General features: G+C 46.7%; 1 protein-coding gene across 2 annotated transcripts in view; it reads right to left on the reverse strand.

The window, feature by feature from the left end:
- The window catches only part of TRAPPC9 (trafficking protein particle complex subunit 9), a gene marked incomplete at its 3' end in the record, with an annotated part of 533,166 nt that overhangs the window by 351,066 nt on the left and 163,042 nt on the right, over positions 1-19,058 (reverse strand). For both annotated transcript variants that reach the window (XM_081266489.1, XM_081266488.1), the window contains one exon: positions 11,399-11,523. In XM_081266489.1, coding sequence (XP_081122615.1) covers positions 11,399-11,523 — 125 coding nt within the window. The remainder of the gene's footprint in view (positions 1-11,398; positions 11,524-19,058) is intronic.

Below are 19,058 nucleotides of genomic sequence, written 5' to 3' on the forward strand. Positions count from 1 at the left end.
ATGCCAGCAGGTGTGGTTGCATTAAGACCAAGCTCACTGTGCTTATCTCTGTGGGACAGTCCACGGAGAAGCTGTTGCTGCAGCAGGCCAAGGGTCCCAACTTTCAGACTCAGCTTCTTGACATAATGGTCACTGAAAAGAATCCAATTCTTCACTCAAGTCCCTTGCAGAAATCTGAATAGTAGCTACCACATGACCTTGGACCCCTTGCCTCTGTCCCGATTTTCCTTCAAGGCATGAGGTCCCTGAAGTGACAGGAGACCCTGCCTCCCTCTCCTGCCCACCCACACAGGAGCAAGGCATCAGGACCTAAGCACTCCACGCCTGAAGACTCTCTGGGTTCTTGTGACTCTTCTTGCTGATCATAGTTTGGACATGAGGTGTTCTCCAAACGTTCCTGTATTAACATAGGAAGGCTCAAGTGCGGGACAATTGGAATGCGAGGGTTGTAACTTAATCAGTCCATCCTCGCTGGAACGGGAGGACCGGGTGGCCACTGTAGTGGGGCAGGGAGTGGCTGCAGGAGGTGGGTGACAGGAGGTGTGCCCTGGAAGGGTGCCTCTTCCCTGCAGCCCCTTCTCCATCTCTCTGTTCTACTTCCTGGTGGCCAGGAACTGAGCAGCTTCCCTTGGCCACTCTTCCCCCATGATGCACTGCCTCACCGTGGCCCAGAGCGGTGGCTCAGCCCCCATACACCGAACCTCTGAAACCATGAGCCTAAATAAACTTTTCCTCCTCTAGGTTGTTCCTGTCAGGTATTTGGTCACAGTGAGGAAAAGCCGACCAAAACACCATTTGATCCCATTTTCTTCCCCCCAAAGATTCAGAAGCAGCCAAGAAAATAGGCTCATCTCAAAGACTGAAGGAGAAGGAGAAGCTAAGTTGCCAGGGAGGGAGGAAGGCTCAGAATGTAACCCCGAGATGGAGCATGAATGAAGGCATCCATCATGCCTCCTGTGGGAGCTGGCTGAGGGGGGGCTCCACAGGAGAGCTAGGGAGCAGGGCCCCAGCAGGCGGGGCCCACAGGAGGAAGGGGCAGGCAAAGGGGAAAGGGGGAGAGAGGCTTGGGCACACTCAGGACACTATTCAGGGAACCAATAATATAATGTTACCTAATGTTACTAGAAGTCTCCTCCAGTCTAAGCCACACACACATCCACCACTTTGTTCTGATGCCCTTAAAAAGCCTGTGGGGAAAGCAGTGTGGTTCTGCAAGGAGAGACCGAGGCCCAGAGCCACCAGTGTCTTTCCAGAAACAGAACAGGGGAGTGGAACCTGGGGCAGCCCAGGGGGCTTTCTGCTATTTGCGCTGCACACAGTCTTGCTATTAGGAGCGCCTGCCTTGCTATCAAGACCTATCCACATGAAGCCCAGTGATGTGGGGTTTAATTTCCTCTCTCTCTACCAGATACGTATTGACATTCAGGCCACAATCCAACCCTTAGGGATATTTCATTTAATGAGTTTCTGGTTGCTTTTTAAAATAGCCCTGTCTTCAAGAGCACAGAATATAAAACAAAAGAGCCCAGAACCAAAAAAAAAAAAAAAAAAATCAAGATTTGTCAGGGAGCCTACACGGGCTAAAGACAAGGGCAGAGGAGGTGGTCTTCAAAGCCTTTCCTGGAAGTGCACGGGACACCTGTGTGAACTGGCTGTCACCTGCTAACGCCTCTAGGACCAACATTCAGGAAGCAAAGAGACCTCTGCTTCCTCTGAGACGCCAGGCAGTGGGGTGAGGCACAGGATCAGTAGTATCTCACTGGCCGTCACCAGGGCTCAGCCCAAGCCCCGCTCCAGGCACTGTGAGCCTGCATCCCTCCTTAGGTGTTCATGGCATCCTGCGTCTGGGGTGCCCAGGTCTCACCAGCCTCCTGGAGTCTGCCTCCCCTCTGGGTTCCAAGCTCCTAAGCAGCTGGGACCACTTCTTTCCTCTTACGGTCTCAGGAGTTGGCCCAAAGTCAAGAACATTCATTAATCAGCACATATTTACTGAACACATTCAGTGTAGCAGATACTGTGCATGGAAGAGGATGGGACAGTGAAGAGGACCGAGAGACTGGTGACAACACAGCAAGCAAAATGTGATAAGAGACCAGGCGAGGGTGATGGAGGGCTTCTGGGAGGAGATGCCCGCACAGGAGAGTACGGAGGCTCCAGCACAGCTGAGCATCAGCATCACGTGCACCCAGGCACCAGGGTCTGTTAGAATGCAGGTGCCCAATCCAGGCAGTCTGAAGCAGGGCCTGCTGGTCCATACGGACAGCACGCCCCCAGAGCAGGCCAACCGTGCTTAGCTGGTGCTGCTGAAGCACTGGCTGTCAAGCGGTCCAACTTTCCAGTCCTGGGGCCAGTTGCTTCCTCTAAGCTGAGGAACACACACTGGAGACTAGAATGCAATTTGTATGGTGGACTAGTTCACAGTTTTTTTTATAAAAAGTCAGCGTTTTTCAGGGGGAAGGTTTATTAATATTAGGGCCTTGTATACTCCTAAAGATTAAGTCTCTGAAGAGAAGTGTTCCTATATTCCATTGCCTGGATAAACACCTCTCACTTCTTCATCCAGCTTTGTGTTTAAGAAAAAAGGCCCTGGAATTTTCCAAGGATGCCTTGGTTAGTTTTTTAAAAACATTCAGTTGCAATTTGACAAATTTTACTTTAAACTTTTCCAGAAAACAGACGAGCCCCTTCCCACCCGCTCTGCAGTGTCTACTGTGTGCTCCACGCAGAATGCATGGGTTCCCCAAAGCAGCTCTAGTTTCAAACATCATATCTCACTGTCATTTATACATGTTGTCGGATGACAGCTCTTGATTATTAATTCAAACAGAGTCACACTTGAACTGCATCATTCTGCTGCTCAGGACATTCTTATGCAATTCCTCCCACCCCGTCACCAGTGGATACCATCTTCCTAGAACTGATCAAAAGGGAAGAATAAGGACAGCAGCCAGGGGTAGGATGGAGCTCAGGGACAGGAAGATAGGCACGTTTGGGGCAGGCATGAATACAGAGCTTGGTGCCCAGCGGGCAGGGAGGAGAGGGGGCACCAACTGTCTGAAACACGTCACAGCGACGGCAGACGGAAGGGCACCGAGGAGAAGGCAGACGTTTCCAGAGCTATGGAGAAGACTGGAGTCCGATGAGCCTGAGTCTGTGCCACAGCGGTGCCACTCACTAGATGCATTAACTGCTGCAAAATGTCTGCCCTAAGCCTCAGTTTCCCCCTTCCACTGGCGAAATCAACACATTATAGGTATAAGATGAAAAGGGCCCGTTCTCTCTTTTAAAAGGAGTGAACCTCTCAGAGAGGAACAAGCACGCCAAAAGGACACAGAGCCAGCTTAAGAAAGCCCTTCTCGGACTATTCCCTGAAGACCTTAAAAGAGCATGCTACAGGGATACTGCCACATCGATGTTCATAGCAGCACAATTCACAATAGCTAGACTGTGGAACCAACCCAGATGCCCTTCAATAGATGAATGGATAAAAAAAAATGTGGCATCTATACACAATGGAGTACTATGCAGCAATAAAAAATGACAAAATCATAGAATTTGCAGGGAAATGGATGGCACTAGAGCAGATTATGCTTAGTGAAGCTAGCCAATCCCTAAAAAACAAATACCAAATGTCTTCTTTGATATAATGAGAGCAACTATGAACAGAGCAGGGAGGAAGAGCAGGAAGAAAAGATTAACATTAAACAGAGACATGAGATGGGAGGGAAAGGGAGAGAAAAGGGAAATTGCATGGAAATGAAGGGAGACCCTCATTGCTATACAAAATTACATATAAGAGGTTGTGAGGGGAATGGGAAAATAAACAAGAAGAGAAATGAATTACAGTAGATGAGGTAGAGAGAGAAGATGGGAGGGGAGGGGAGCGGGGATAGCAGGGGATAGGAAAGGTAGCAGAATACAACAATTACTAATAGGGCATTATGTAAAATTGTGGATGTGTAACCGACGTGATTCTGCAATCTGCATTTGGGGTAAAATTGGGGGTTCATTACCCACTTCAATCTAATGTATGAAATATGATATGTCAAGAGCTTTGTAATGTTGTGAACAACCAATAAAAAAAATTAAAAAAAAAAAGAAAGCTCCCTCCGGCCTCAGTGGGACAATCTGAGCTACGAGAATGATGGCTGTAAGTGGATTAAAAAAATGGATCAACAAAACCCCATAAGTCCACGATATTACCCGGAAAAAGGTGGGGGGTGGGGATTATGTGAAGAAACTTTGAAATTAGAAAGTGAAAGTGAAAAGAGGAAACACTTGTTTCTGTCTTTCGGGTAGGTAACTTACAGGCACCCAGACAGCCCAGCAGCAGAGCTGCCAGTCCTAATTTGTAAGAGAAAGCTACCTTATAGAGACAGGAGAAATAAGAGAGAACATCATCTTATAAAACTATGATGACATTTTGGAACCAGGCAAAGACTGGCAATGGATTTAAAGCCATTAGAAGCATCGGTAATGCACTGGTTACTGCCAAAGGACCAGCTCCCAGAATGTTCTCTCGTGCAAGGAGAATGGGCTGGGTTCGGAGCCTCCTCGTCCTAATAACGGCGGGACAGTCAGACACCAGGCATCTCCAAGGAAATACAACTTGAAGTTCCAACCTCACCTGTGCAGCACGCTAGGCAAAAACATCTTATCTGAATCCATAAAGCCTTAACGTAAAACTTCCAGTGCAAGGGACAGAGGAACAAATCAACAAGACAAATCCAGAAGGAAAGAAAACCCACAGGAGAACTGGCCTGGTCTCTTCCACAAGTTAGTGTCCACCCCCACCCCAACCCCACCCCGGAAAAAAGAATGGCAACAGCTTAAAACCACCTTGAGCGATAGCAACTGCAGGCAAGGAGAGGCCCAGACTGCATCTGGGCTAGACCATACTTGGTATTGCTTGGGGGCCAAAGAGGCCATTTAATATTATTTGCACATTATAGGCAATAAAAAAATAGTGGAACAGAACATGGACTAGCACTAATTGAATAAAGCAAGTTACAAAACAATAGTTAGTTTTGAATTTTGATTTAGGAAAAAAACAATCTCACACACAGGTATTCACGTGTGCATGCTCATTATGAGGTCCAGCAAGATGCACCCCCATGCAGAGTACTGTTTTACACAATTCAACTGCACTCCAGAATGAGTCTCTGTCAACACCACTCCTGCAGTGGAACATGTCTGCCAACGGTCTGTGGGAAATGCCCTTGCCCTCCCAACTTCACAGGGCTGCTCAGCAAGAAGGCGACCATGGTCCTGCCAGGTGCCCATGCCTGGGGGTCGCATCCCTGTGGCATGGGAAGCTGGGTCTGGGACTAGAGCCAAGGGCTGACAACTACTGGTGAGCTGGGTGGGTGCCAGGGATGGGTAAAGGATGTCACGTGAGGCACAACATGAGGAAGCTTCAAGGACTAAAACCACAAAGAAAACTTGGAGACCCCACTGTACACCAAGCAGGAGACCACAGGGGCACCCAGAAGAGAACAGTGTCCAGTGCTTCAAGTTTGGGGAAAAGATAAAAGGGAATGAGAGCAGTGAGAAAAACACCACTGGATTTCATCAAAAGAAGTTCACAGATGATCCCAGAGAAAATAATTTCACAAACGCTGAGGATCTGAGCCATATGCTAAAAGTTTCCATTGAGGGAAAGAAGATTGAATAATAATAACAGATACAAAGAGTTTTTTGAGGAATTCAGAAATCATCTACAGAAATGTCAGTTTAAAAGCAAATCAAAAAGAAGGACGATGTTTGTATAGGAATCCCCAACCTAGATGTAAAGTGATTGTATTAAGTAGTAACTAATGAAGTCTCCATTATTAGAACTCTAATGTCAAAATTACACGACCTTGAAAATTCTTGGTGTTATCAGGGGTTAAAGAAAATATCACTAGTATTCAAAAGGCACCGAGAGTATAAAAAACATGGATAATTCATTTGACAACCCACAAGGTATCAAAGGGAAGCAGTTCAAACTGCACAATACACAGGACCATGTCCTAAAGGCTACAGTAAATGTGTTCATTTATTTTAGTTTTAGGAACCCAAAACTACAATATCTACAAAGATCAAAAACATACCTCACTAAAAACATCAGTCATAAAGAGACTGTTATGAAATTTCATTACAGAATTCATGTTGCTTAAATATTATGATACAGAGTGAACCATAAGATTAAGAAATTAAGCAGAAATTCTCAGAAGACTGCCACTTCATGGGCTGTTTGCAAATAAGAGACTTTAATTCATGAATGCACTACATGAACTATTTTAAGAATCAAAGAGAATGAAAACAGAATAATGAGAGTGGAAAAGAGCCCCGGTCCAGGGGCCCTGTTCAAGTCTGTTTAACTGCCAGCCTGACGCGCAGCTGGGGCAGGGTTGGGCAATGCAGCAAGAACTCAAGACTCCTGTTCACTTTCCCCACATTCTCCTCAGAGGTGCCAGAGTCACCACCTTCCACATCTTGCATTCAGTCTTGGCATTCCACACTCTTAGTGCTGGTCCTCTCCCCAAAATAGTCCTATATTATCCAGAGACACCAGTGAAGTGCAGCCACTCTTCTCCCCACAAACAGCCTCCTGTCTTCTTTCAGACCCTGATCATCTTCCCTGCTGACTATCTCAGATCCTTCACACCTTCTGTCAGATTCATTCCTAAGCATTGCATATGCTTTGAGGCTGGATGCTACATCATGACCAGGAAGGGTTATCCCAAGAATGCAAGGTTGGTTTGACATGCTGCAATTAATCCTTGAAAGTCATCATGTTAACAAACTAAGATAGAAAACCCATATGCTCATCTCAAAACACACAAAGCAACTGAGGAAAATCTAACACTCATTCCTGGTTTAAAAAAAAAAACTTAACAAACTAGGAATATAAAATAATTATCTTGTAAAGTTATGGAACTGTTTTCAAAGTTGGCCAAAGCCTTTTCTACAGCATTTAATGCTTTTTATGCATCTAGTCCCATATCTGCTTATTTCTTGTCTTCAATCTTTCTTCAGGGCTGTTATTTATAAAGTAATGATTTTCCATATCCTAGGAAAGCTTTTATCTAATCTGAGATGGACATCAGGTAATTCTGTTTTGTGTCTTCCTTGACAGAGCAAGGAAAAAAACCCAGGATATTCAAGTTTGGGCTGACAAAGCCAATAAACTTGGGCTCAGGGAAGGCCATGGTTACTGCCCCTTGCAGGCTCAAGATGGCTCCACAGCCATGTTATCTGGATCGGATCTTTTGAGTTGCACTCAGGAGTCTTCACTGTGGTCTCCCCTTCTCTCTCTGACCTCTTCTGTCATTGCCGCACTTCAGCTCAATTCCTCTTAACACGTACAAGCAGCTCATCCCCCTTGTGTTGGCTCTAGCTGCTCTTTGCAAGGTGCTTCCCACCAGTCAGCTGAGGGTAGATGGCCCCTCCTTTGCAAGATAACTTTCAACCTTTTGGTAGTAACAGTCACTTACTGGACATCTTCGATATGCCAGGCATTCTGCTAGGCATGGTTAAAGATGAGAGGATAATATTTTCTGCTTTTGTGAAGCCTGGGCTTTGGTGGGCCAACATCTCCATCATGTGACACTGAGGTGCCAGGAAGCATGCACACCAGAGTGGGAACACAGGGCCTATGTCTGCGTAGCTCCAGGAGGCCTGGCGTGCTCCTATGCTGGGTTCTGTGTGGCCTGACCCACTGTAGGAAGTCCCCTGGGTATACCAAGGGTCCCCTCCAGCTCACTTATGCGTTGAAGTAACTCATCCACTGTGGCAACACTGGGGAAAAGCAAGGGTCATTCCAGGTCTGCTTAAAGCCAAACATGGGGTTTTTCCATTGTGACATTTCTGGAAGCGAGAGAGAGAATCATTTTGTTTGATGTAGTCTCTAAACTGCTTTGGATTTTGTAGGAACTAATAATGTCACCTAAATGTCCTTACTCAAAGCAAACATATTTGTTTTCTGTCAGTCATTCTGAATAGCAGATCTAACTCAATTTTCCTATTTGGCAAGAATGCAATAAAAGTACACATTTTCTCCTACCGTCTGGTTCTTCCCCCACTGTCTGCAGATCAATCATGCTGAATGCAAAGGCACAAAGTGGTTTGTAATGACAGTTCCCAAGACCTGCCTGGCGCTAAGAAGGTGCCTCAGAATCCCTGGAGATCCCGAAAATGAACCACCAGGTACTTCTCAGCAACAGGGTCACACACTCCAAAGACGTGAGGGTTTCTGAGAATCCTGGCACTGTGCTGACTACCCCTAGCCTGGGGAAATTCCTGGATGAGCAGGGATGACGGGTTTATGGATTCCCCACGCAGGTATTTCTAGACTTGCCCCCAAATAAGCATTTTAATGCCTAGATTTTTTTGTTGTTCTGTTTTGTTGGTTTTGTTTTGGGTGCTAGGGATTGAACCCAAGGCCTTGCCCATGCTAGGCAAGCTCTGTACCATCGAGCTACGTCGCCAGCCCTCCTAGATTTAATTTTAATTGTATCACAGATGTTTATGAAAACTCCTTCTCAGGAATCGAGGTACTGCAAATCTGCCACTGGGGCACCTAGAGAGAGCTTACCATGTGCCTGTCTCTGTGAGGAATATCTGAAAGGCCCAGAAGTCTTCTTAAGGACACTACAGGCCAGTCTCACAGAAGATCAAAGTCAAGTGCTTGCTCTCTTGAGAAGTGACCTTGGGGAAAGCTCCCCACCCCACAGCATCAGCATCACCTGGGGACCTGCTGGAGATGTAGCTCCAGGCCCCACTGGACCTGCAGGACTACAGGCTGTGGGGATGGCCTGGCAAGTTGGCTTCCGGGCCTGCCAGGAGATTCTAATGCAGGCTACCTTACAGCTCTGCCCTTGACACCGTAGGATGAGCTGTAACATGTGACTCACCCCCTGCTACTTTTACTAGGAAAGAAGGGCAAGTCTTCAGAAGGCTTCAATCTTCTTTCTTATTCAGTCATTCAACATTTTCTGAAAGTCCTATGAAAATGTGTGTGTGTGTGTGTGTGTGTGTGTGTTGTGTGTCCACACATGCACACACACAATAGGCTGGCAATGCAGAGACTGGTAGGCCTCATCCTTAGCCTTAATAAACTAACAATACAGTGGGGAAAACTGGCAACTTGGCAGTGATGCTGTTATTCAAATAATGCACTGACCTCAGGACAGCAGAGTGTCACACAGACTGGAAAGGGGCTGCCTCCTCTCACAGAAGGTCAGTGCTGAGGCATCTGGAGACCCTTTCCCTGAAACAGCAAGTGGCAGTCGCCCCTGTTTCTTCTCTGCTTATCCATCTTGCATTAGCACAGTCTGATATTTATCTTCGCTGTCAGTTTCTTCTGCCAGAATGTGGCTCTGGGACCCTGTTCACTCTTATGGCCCCAGCATCCAGAATAGGCATGAAACAGTTGCTTACTAGATATCCGTGGAAGGAACAAACTGGATGAAATGCTGCAGAGGCTCAGATGAACATGTTGATCACAGAGGCACAAGTTCTAACACGTCATGGAACCTCAAGGAACATTCCTTTGGCCTAGCGCCTCAAACATCAGTGTGAGATTAGAATTCCACAGGCAGCAGGCTCTCTCCACATCGCTTACTTCTAAATTTCTTATTAAGTTTTGAAATTGTTGAGCAGATTAAAGGATTCCTTTGAAGCTTTTATGCTTAAACTTTGCAGGAAGAAATCCCCTGTCTCTATAACTATCACTGGGACAGATTAGAAATAATTTGGAAGCGAATTGGATTTGCCATTCTGTAAGCTTTTCTTATCTACCAGGGCTAATAGCAGACACTTAACTCCTTACAATAGCCCAGGAGGAGCTGTATTATCTGCTTTTCACAGAATGGAAACTGAGGGCAGATAGGCCAAAAAGCTTATACACAACTGCTCTATAAATATAGTCTGAATCAATAGAGATTTTGTATCCCACAATGTTTAGAAACTTAGGAAATTATATGTAAAGAGACAGCATGGTATTGTAGAAATAGCACAAGCTTTGGATTCAGACACACCTGGGTCTGAGTTTTAACTTCAACTTGGTAACTGCTTGACCTTGGGCATATTAGTTAATCTCTCTGAGCTACTCGGTGATTTCTACTTGAATAATGCACACTTGCCATCATGAGGAAAGCAACCTGCAAATGCTGCTTGAAAGGTGCTAAATCTCCCAGTGGAACATGAGAGCCTCCTGTATGGCACTTCTCTCTGGCCTCAGTGCTTCAAGGGCATGCCATCCCTAAGCATGCCAGCATACTGGAGGGTGGCACAGGAATGTTCTGGATAGCCAGGTGCCTGTCATACCTATGCCACTAAATTCCTGGGCTGATTCTTGTCTATCATGCCCAAGCCACCATGTCCCTCTAAAATACAGAATGCTGACATGGCCCTTGCCTCGCAGGTTGGTGGTGAGGACTGCGCGGCTGCAGGTAGAGAACTGGGCACAGCACCCCGAGGCTTCCCCCAGCAGCAGACCAGCTTCTTGCTTGTGTGATTCTGCTCCCTGCTGCTGGGGGGAATCTCGTCCTCATGCCCAGGCCCCTGGGTGAGGACCAGAAATGGGCACAGCAATGCAGAGCAGCAAACTGCCTTCACTGCGGGTCCTCACGCAGGAGGTGCCAATTCTACCTCCACCAACATCATTGGCTGGTTCCCTCCTGCCAAGACCTTGCTTCAGACAACACCTTCCCCATCCATGCTGCCCTGCTAGGGCAGCCCTGCAGTGCAGTTCCTTGTGACTAATCTAAGCATCTCTCAGTCAAGCTCCTCTGACAGCCCCATCAGTCAGCGTGCCCTGACACTTTGGCATGAGGACCGTAAACAGCAGCCCCAAAGGCTGGGCAGGAGTACACGCTCACTCGAACTCCAGCAGCAGCAGCTCCAAGTCCTCCATTTCCCCAACTGCTCGCTCTCCAGGGTGGGCTCTGGGACGACGGCTCCCAATCACACCTTCCTGACAGCCTGCAGTCTCTGCTCAGGCTGGCCTGCCAGTCTCAAGCATCTCAACTTTGTAGGGACAGTTCAAGCTGTTCCCATGTACTTATAAGCCAACAACCGGAAGGCACCACCACAGCTGGGATGAACACCCATGCAGAATGATTACGCCATGATGCATTTTCCAACGCTGACCAGTGAGGCAGGAAATGGTCCACTCACCACTGTCCTCCTTCATTCCACCAAAATCCCCTCACATAGAAACAAGGCTTTGCAGCACCAAAAAAAAAGTGCCAAGCTTCCTCCAGACCACTTTCAAAGCATTCCACATGATAGAAAACACAGAAACCACTTCCAGCCACACACGGCCTTTCCTCTTGGAACAGCACACCCAGGCTACCTTGGGAAGGCTTTGCAGGCACCAGGCAGGCTGACAGCCTGTCCTGGGCAGACTCACCTTCAGGTGGCTGAGGTCCCCGGTCTTGCTGCCCTCGGGGGCGTTGGAGGGCCTGCTCTCCATTCGAGGACGGACGACTTGTCGGAAAGGACTGGACAGGGGGAAGCCGCTCACACTGCTTCCATCTAGGAAACAAGAACAAACGTCACAAGTCAGACCTGAGCTCAAGCTTCTGTTTTTGGCTTTTGTTTTTTAATGTAGGGGGTTTTATGGTTTTTGTTTCTTCAAAAATGCTAACAACAGGAAGAGCACTCTAATTTCTGTCCTTACTATTCTACAAAGTGCCCACTTACTCAGGAGAAAATGCCACAGACTGCACAGGTCTCCAAGGCCATGACAAGGCCCTCTCATTCCAACTACTGGAGAGAGGAGCCCAGCTGAATTGGTGAGATTTTGATTATAGTTTTATCATTTTCAAGACTATAAGGAGATGGACTGGGGTTGTAGCTCTGAAGTAGAACGCTTGCCTAGCAAATATGAAGCACTGGGTTCGATCCTCAGCACCACATAAAAAATTTAAAAATTAAATAAAAGCATTGTGTCCATCTACTACTAAAAAAAAATACTTTAAAAAAATAACATAAAGAGATTGTTTTCTAATACATTAATTTCAAGTAGCCAGAGCTCCCTAACAATAACCAGCTGGCAAGGACACCTGTGAGTGCGCCAAGCATGCTGGACTTGTAGCCCAGCAAGGCTCCAAGGACAGACAGCCCAAGGCAGCCTGCGCAGGAGTTGAACATTAACACTAATTCTGACTTAAGAAGCAGGCAAACAGCAGAGATCAAAGAGCATATGGTAGGAAAGAGATGGTAAGATGACAATTTTTAAATGTTACTTGTCTTAAACAAACCCCTAAGTAACATAACTTCCTATTAAGAAAGTAAACTTTCTTGGGGCTGGGGTTGTGGCTGAGCGGTAGAGCGCTTGCCTACTACCACATGAAGATGCTGGGTTCAATCCTCAGCACCACATAAAAATAAATAAAGGTATTGTGTCCAACTACAACTAAAAAAAAAAATTTTTTTTAAAAAAAGAAAGTAAAGTTTCTATAAGATGAAGGGCATTTACATTTAATTCATATAAAACAGATATTTCCAAATTCCCAATCACTTAGACCCAAGACCTTATGCCTAAAATGTATTTGAAAAACTTATAACTAACCAAGAATAACAGAAATGGCTCGTGATTTAAAAAAAAAAAAAAAAAACTTCTCTTAAACATCAGTTGCTAATATATATTCCCGTAAGTAATTCAATTTTCAGGATGTCAAACAATATTCATCTGAAGTAAGGAAAATTAAATAACTCTCTGTTTAGAGCCTTCAAATCTTCTAATGCTAAATTACATTTAACAAATTAAAAACAGTCTATTTGAAAGGTTTATTAGACCTTATATTCAAAATAGAATGCAGAAATCAAACATTGAGCATCCATAAAGAAAATTGCAAATTGATCTGTTCCCTCCAGAAGTGCCCATGGAAGATGACCGGGAAGACTGAGTGAGCACGTGAGAAAGTTCAAAGAAAATGTAGCTGCCACGCAGGCCTTTATTCAAGCATCAAATGTGAGCAACTGTGGCCCATTTGATGTCCCATGGCAGCTCACACTTCAGGAGATCCTACTCCTGAAATCAACAGTTCAGGCAATTCAGACCCACTGGGCACAGAGACCAACTGGAAAACACAGGCAAAATCATCATGAAACCTGTCCAAGCAGTAAAGTGCTCACGAGGCAGTGGAGAATCTCAGGGCTAAGATCTAGCACAAGAGGAGAAAGACCAAGACAGGACCTTGGCAGGGACTTCCCTCTACAGGTACCTGCAAATTCCAGGAGATTGACTAAGAGCCTGAGAGTCTGAGCACAGGTTCTGACATATTCACGGGGCAATCGTGAATTCAAACAAACTAACAAACAAAACTGTCATTCATGGAGATGAAGGATGGAAAGTGAAGAATGCAGAAGTCCCGCTGGGATCCCAAGAACAGCACACTAAGTGAAGAGCAGACCAGAGACAAGGCAGCTCCCACAGTGCTGCAGCCAGCTCTGAAAGCCCTCAGCCCCTGCAACAGGAGTTAACAATTCCTGTGCCCAAATGTGTTCCTTGTCACTCCCTGTTCTGCCCCATGTTTTGTCACTTTTGTAGCAACCATCCTTGCTCACCCAGATGTCCCTGAATCTCCATCTCAATCCAGATGCAGCTCTTCCTCAGAGCCTCTCTAGCTGCCCTAACTGAAGCAGGTCCTCCTTCCCCTGCATTCCAGCACCTCTCTGTGCTGAGAGCCACGCCCTGCTGCTCTCTGCTCCACACACAGGCAGGCTGAGCATAGGGAGCCACCTGTAGGGACTCCGTCAGCACTGCAAAAGCACCTTTGGAAATACAGATCTGCAGTGCCCGGCAGCTGGAAGGGTCTGGAACATGGGCATTTTGCAAAAAAGTTAGGTTTACATCAGAAAATTGCCTCCATTTGGGCACAGACCTTGAAATCTCAAAGAAACTCAAATATCTGTCTTCAAGCTCAGAAAAACACTAAGAAACCTTTCTGTCCTTCTCATACACCAGAATTCTGCTCTCTGATCCAAATGGAGATGGAAGGATGAGGAGCATGTGAACTGTGAACTGGGCAGGGTCCTGCTCAGGTGCGGGCAGAAGCCAGCATGAGCCTTCAGCCCACAGGACAGCCACGTGGAGTAGGACAGGGCAGCAGAAGGAGGCTGAGTGATCAGTTAGAAGGATGTGTGACAGGAAACAACTCACTGGGAATACCAGGGCAGAGCCCCTCCAGCTGGGGCAGGGCTGACTCTCAATCATTTGGCCACTTTTTCTGCCAACCTGGGATGTCACAAACAGCATAGAGAAGAGGTTGGGCTGCCAACTAATGGGAAAACAGGACCAAGAAAGGTAAAGCAGATGAAGGCACCTGCAGAAGGACCAAAGCGTTTGTGGGCTTATCAGAACGGTGGGTGCATGTGGACGGTATGAGCCCTGTGGAGCAGCGAGAATGAAGTGAGATTTTAGACAGTTTCAGAGTTACCACTATGGTGCTCCATTTTCCTATTAACAGCACCTCTTGGCAATTCAGAAATACCATTTTGAATGCTGAATTCATAGTTTTCTCTTGAATTCATCCATGTCACAGCCATGAGGACAAGGGAGAAAAATGACAGCTGAAAGCAGGAACACGCAGTGAAAAGAAAATACAGGGTCACAATAAAAGCAGCCACACTGGAAGGGGTGACCACGGGGACAGCTAATGTTGTGTCAACTCAAAGAAACTAAGGAAAACCCAAAACTGGCAAGCCCTCACTTCTGGGGGTGTCTGGGGGTGTCTGGAGATTGGCATGAATGTGACCTGGCGTGGGCGGCTGCCATCCAATCAGCCTGGGGCCTGGGTAGAATAAACAAAGCAGGGAAAAGGTGATTTCACGCTCTCTCAAGGCTGGGGCACTCTTCCTCCTGCCCTTGGAGTCCAGAACCGTGGGCTCTCTGGACTTGGGACTCCAGGACTTGAGCCAGTGGCCCTCTGTGTTCACAGGCCTTTAGCTCTGGATTGGAGTGACCCCATCAGCTTCCAGGGTCCTGAGGTCTTTGAACTCGGGCTGAGTCACACTCCTGCTTCCCGTGTCCAGTGTGCAGATGGCTGCTGGGGGACTCCTCAGCCTCTGGAAATCCTCTCCAGTTCTTCTACTTACATGGTGACTCGGATGCCCTTAGCTTGGCAGCATGGGGCACTAGGTGCCCGGCCTCTCACTCCTCACTCCCTGCGAGACACACAACCTCTTAACAACGCCATAGAAGGGAAAGTGGAGGCTCCGAAAAGATGAGGCACCTGCTCAATACTACAGTCCCTCTGAGGCACAGCCAAAACCAGAACTCATGACCGTTGGCTCTGCTATGACAGAGCACAGCCACCCCAGCACTGAGCACCTGAAGAGCTCCCAGTCTAGGTTGCTCCTCAGTACATCACGGGGTCAGGACTGTACAGTAAACACCCCACCAAGCCAGCTCAGGACCCTCCTATGGCTTGGCAACCATCTACCTGGGGACCGCGTCCATTTTTGCACACTTCCTCAAGAGTCACTAATGAATAAGCATGAGTATACCTTTTTCTTTTTTGTGACAGGTACCTAAATAAATGAGAATAAAATACATTTACAAAGGCAAAAGGAGGCAACAATCTCTCAGTGGGAGTCTGTCAGAGTATGCTGTTCCAGGTAGAATGTACTTCAAAGATGCTTTCTCATTTATTCATGAAATCCATGGGTGCCCAAAAAAGGCCATCTGGCTATCATAAAATATTCTCAAGAGAACCAAAGCAAAAGAAGCAGTTGGCTAGGAAAATTAGCCTACACTCATCCTGAACTTCCACAGAGAAAGCAGCATGCTCACTCATTCTCTGGAAACTCTGGAATATGCTTAAGGAAGAAAAAATAATGTCTATAGAAATAGTGGCCCTTAATGGACAGTTCCCATCCCCCAGGGGCAGCCTCACCCAGAGACTCCCTCCTTGTGTTGGGCACATGCTGTATTGGGATCAAACATGGTGTCCTCTGCCCCACTGCTGGGCGTGGAGGCCAACCACCTGAAGAGATGCAATGTTTTGGGGTTCCCAGCTTGTTCTAAACTCAGATCACAGTGATGCCTGCACATCTCTTGAATACACACACACACACACACACACACACACACACACAAACCACTCAGCTGATGGGAGTGAATTCCACTCAATGAAGACATTTTGAAAGTTAAAGGACAGTTCGAGTTCCTTAGGATACAAACACATCTCAGGGGTCGGAAGGAGTGGGGAAAGGGGAAATATCCAAATGAGCTTCATCAGACCAAGAGCTAATTTCCCAATTGAAGTCATGAGATGGCACAAATTCATCTTCCAGGTATTTAAGAAAATGGAACTGCCAAGCGAGACTCCTGTGCACAGTAGGACTACTGTGTAAGAAGGATGGAGACCTAGAGACACTTCAGACAGCACTGAGAGAACTCAACACCAAACACCTTCACCAGGAAGCTCTGGTTCTTCAAGATAAAAGACTTCAAGAACATAATAAATAGTTTCAGAAGGAAGGTCAGACATGTAAACAGAAAAGATAAACACAGAAAATGGCATGTACACATGAGCTTGAGCCAATTCAACACGTTCCCAACACCACTAGCATCTGCAAAGTACAAGGCAACATCACATAAGCAGGAAAAGTTTTGTAAAGGTGTAGCCCTAAAACCTGAGAGCAGACCTCTATCTGGTGTCCCCAATAACAGAGAGAATGTGAAGGTAAGATTCCATGTGGCCACATGCATGGATGTCCACCTCCACATGGTGATCTCACAGGGAGTCCAGCCTGCCCCTTCCAAGGGAAAATAAGAAAACTCACTCTGCAGCCAGGCCCTCTCAAAATAGACACAGGGTAAGATGCGCTCCAAGAGCCAGTTTCCAATTAAGATGGCACTTCTGTTGGACAGTGACCATCTGAGTAACCGGCTGTACAGGAAACCAACCAAAAAGCACATTCAAACCACTCAATAGCCTGTCAGCAGAAGGACAGTACTGGGAATTCCTCCCCTTCTCAGATGATCAAGACAAAACTGACTCAGCGAGGACTGCACAAGCACTCAGCCGGACTCAGCCAGAGAGGACAGCTGTGGCACAGGCCCTACAAAAGCACTGCTTTCTCTTCTGCAGAAACCTTCAGGGAAGTGGTGGTCTCAGGGTCCACTGACCAAGAAGGACAGCTCAGACTGACCCAGGCATATTTTTACTAAACTGTGTGTGTTGGGGGCAGGAATTCTGCACTTAAAGCTGGCACCCGAGCAGTCTCTCAAAGCACCTAGCACACAGCAAATAAGGAAAACAGGATTTTCCCAGTAAATGAATAACCTACTGTCATTTGCTAGTTGCCATGTGACGACAAGTGTCTCCTGACACAAAGGTGATCAGGCACACCTCCTGGGCCATCATTCACAAGGATGGTGATGCCCAGATTTTCCCTGAAGTCATATAATGTGACAGCATGGAACTGTACACATTGATAGAAAAGCACCTAATGAAAAAGAGAGGAATGAATGATTTTGTGAATGAATGACCAGGAACCAACTGTGACCATCTTTCTGGCTTCCAATCCAAGGATTCTTTTTTTAAAAAACCACTAATATAAATCTTGTATTTGTGGAATCTGAATGGATTGCTTTGCAAGTAATGAGCTCCTTGACACTAGAACTGACTGGGCAGGAGGAAGATGACCTCTTGACCAAGAACTTACAGGAAGGAGAACAGGCCCACACCAAGGTAGACTGATCGCTTTCATCCTTTTGTCCCCAGCTGAAAGCCACCAGTCATCCACAGCACTGACATCCCTAGCCAGGCCTCTCCCTGCTTATGCAAAGGCATGCAGTCAGTCACTGCCTGAGGTCCTGGAGGGTCCAAAGGCAAGAGGCCTGAGTTCCAATCCCAGATATGCCCAAGCAACCTGCTGGAGGGAGACCTAGGCGTAGGATGAGGGGCCCGGTTTCACCAACCCTGTCCCTCTGGTCTTGGGATGCGACAGATGCCACCAAGTACAGACAGCAAGTGTTACTGTCTAGCAAGTGTTACTGTCTAGGAGTGTCTCCATTCAGCAAAGAACTGAAGAAGAGGAACAGAAATGGCAAGCAAGAAGTATGCTTACTGCAAAGAGACAGAGACCCAGAAACAGACTTCTCAGAAGAGAAGGCCCCAGGGCTGGGAGTCTGGTGGGAGAGTTTGGGCCTGTTCTTTTATGGTCTCTGCGATTTCTTCCTTTCCTTATCCCCTCCCTGTCCACACGCTCCTCACTGTATTGATTAGTGACCCTCTGTCCACAAATCTGTGTTAGTTTATCTATTGGGTCCCCCAGAAAGGAATATGAGTACAAAAGTGTCTGTCTGAATAGGTCCCCTGCTTGTGTTCTTTAGCACTTTTTTTAACTACCTTTATTTTATGTATTAACTTACTTATTTATTATTTTAATGTGGATCGAACCCAGTGCCCCACATGCTATTGAAGCGCTCTACCACTGAGCTACAAACCCAGCCCTCCATGAGCACTTTGGTCAAGCAGGAAGCTGACCTCCTCAGAAGATCCTTTCCCTGCCCCTTTGTTCTGGCCCTGCCTCGACCTCCTCACCTGCCATCGTCCCTGACTGCCCACACCCTCCTCGATCCTCCACATCCTTCCTCACAAGGATCTCAGCAGCACCAACCCTGTTCCTCACACGTTTCCCCTCTGAGTTTCCTTTCTATCTTGTTTATATGTGTTACTCCATTCTTACTGGAAGAGAAACACAAACAAATGAGCATCAATTCCACAAAATTAATTCAAGATGGCTCATAGGACTAACTGCATCAACTCTCCAAAGGAAGCCGCAGAAATAGCTCAATTAGCATATGTTATTTTGGGATAAAAATCAGGGAAACAAAACCGGAGCACTGTCAGTTTGAGATTAAAGTCCAATGCTTCTTTCATATGATAATAAAGGGGCACAGTGGTGTCACGCCTAACAGTGACACTTGCTTGCTCTCCTTTTAGAAACCAGAAATTCAAAGGACAGGCTAAATGTTCTCTGCACAGCAGTACTGAGCACTGCTATCCCTAAGAAAGGAAAGTCATTACTTCTTCATTAAGCAATCAGCCAAG

This window comes from Spermophilus citellus, assembly GCF_964194105.1.
Source record: "Spermophilus citellus genome assembly, chromosome: 14".
Taxonomy (NCBI): Eukaryota; Metazoa; Chordata; class Mammalia; order Rodentia; family Sciuridae; genus Spermophilus; species Spermophilus citellus.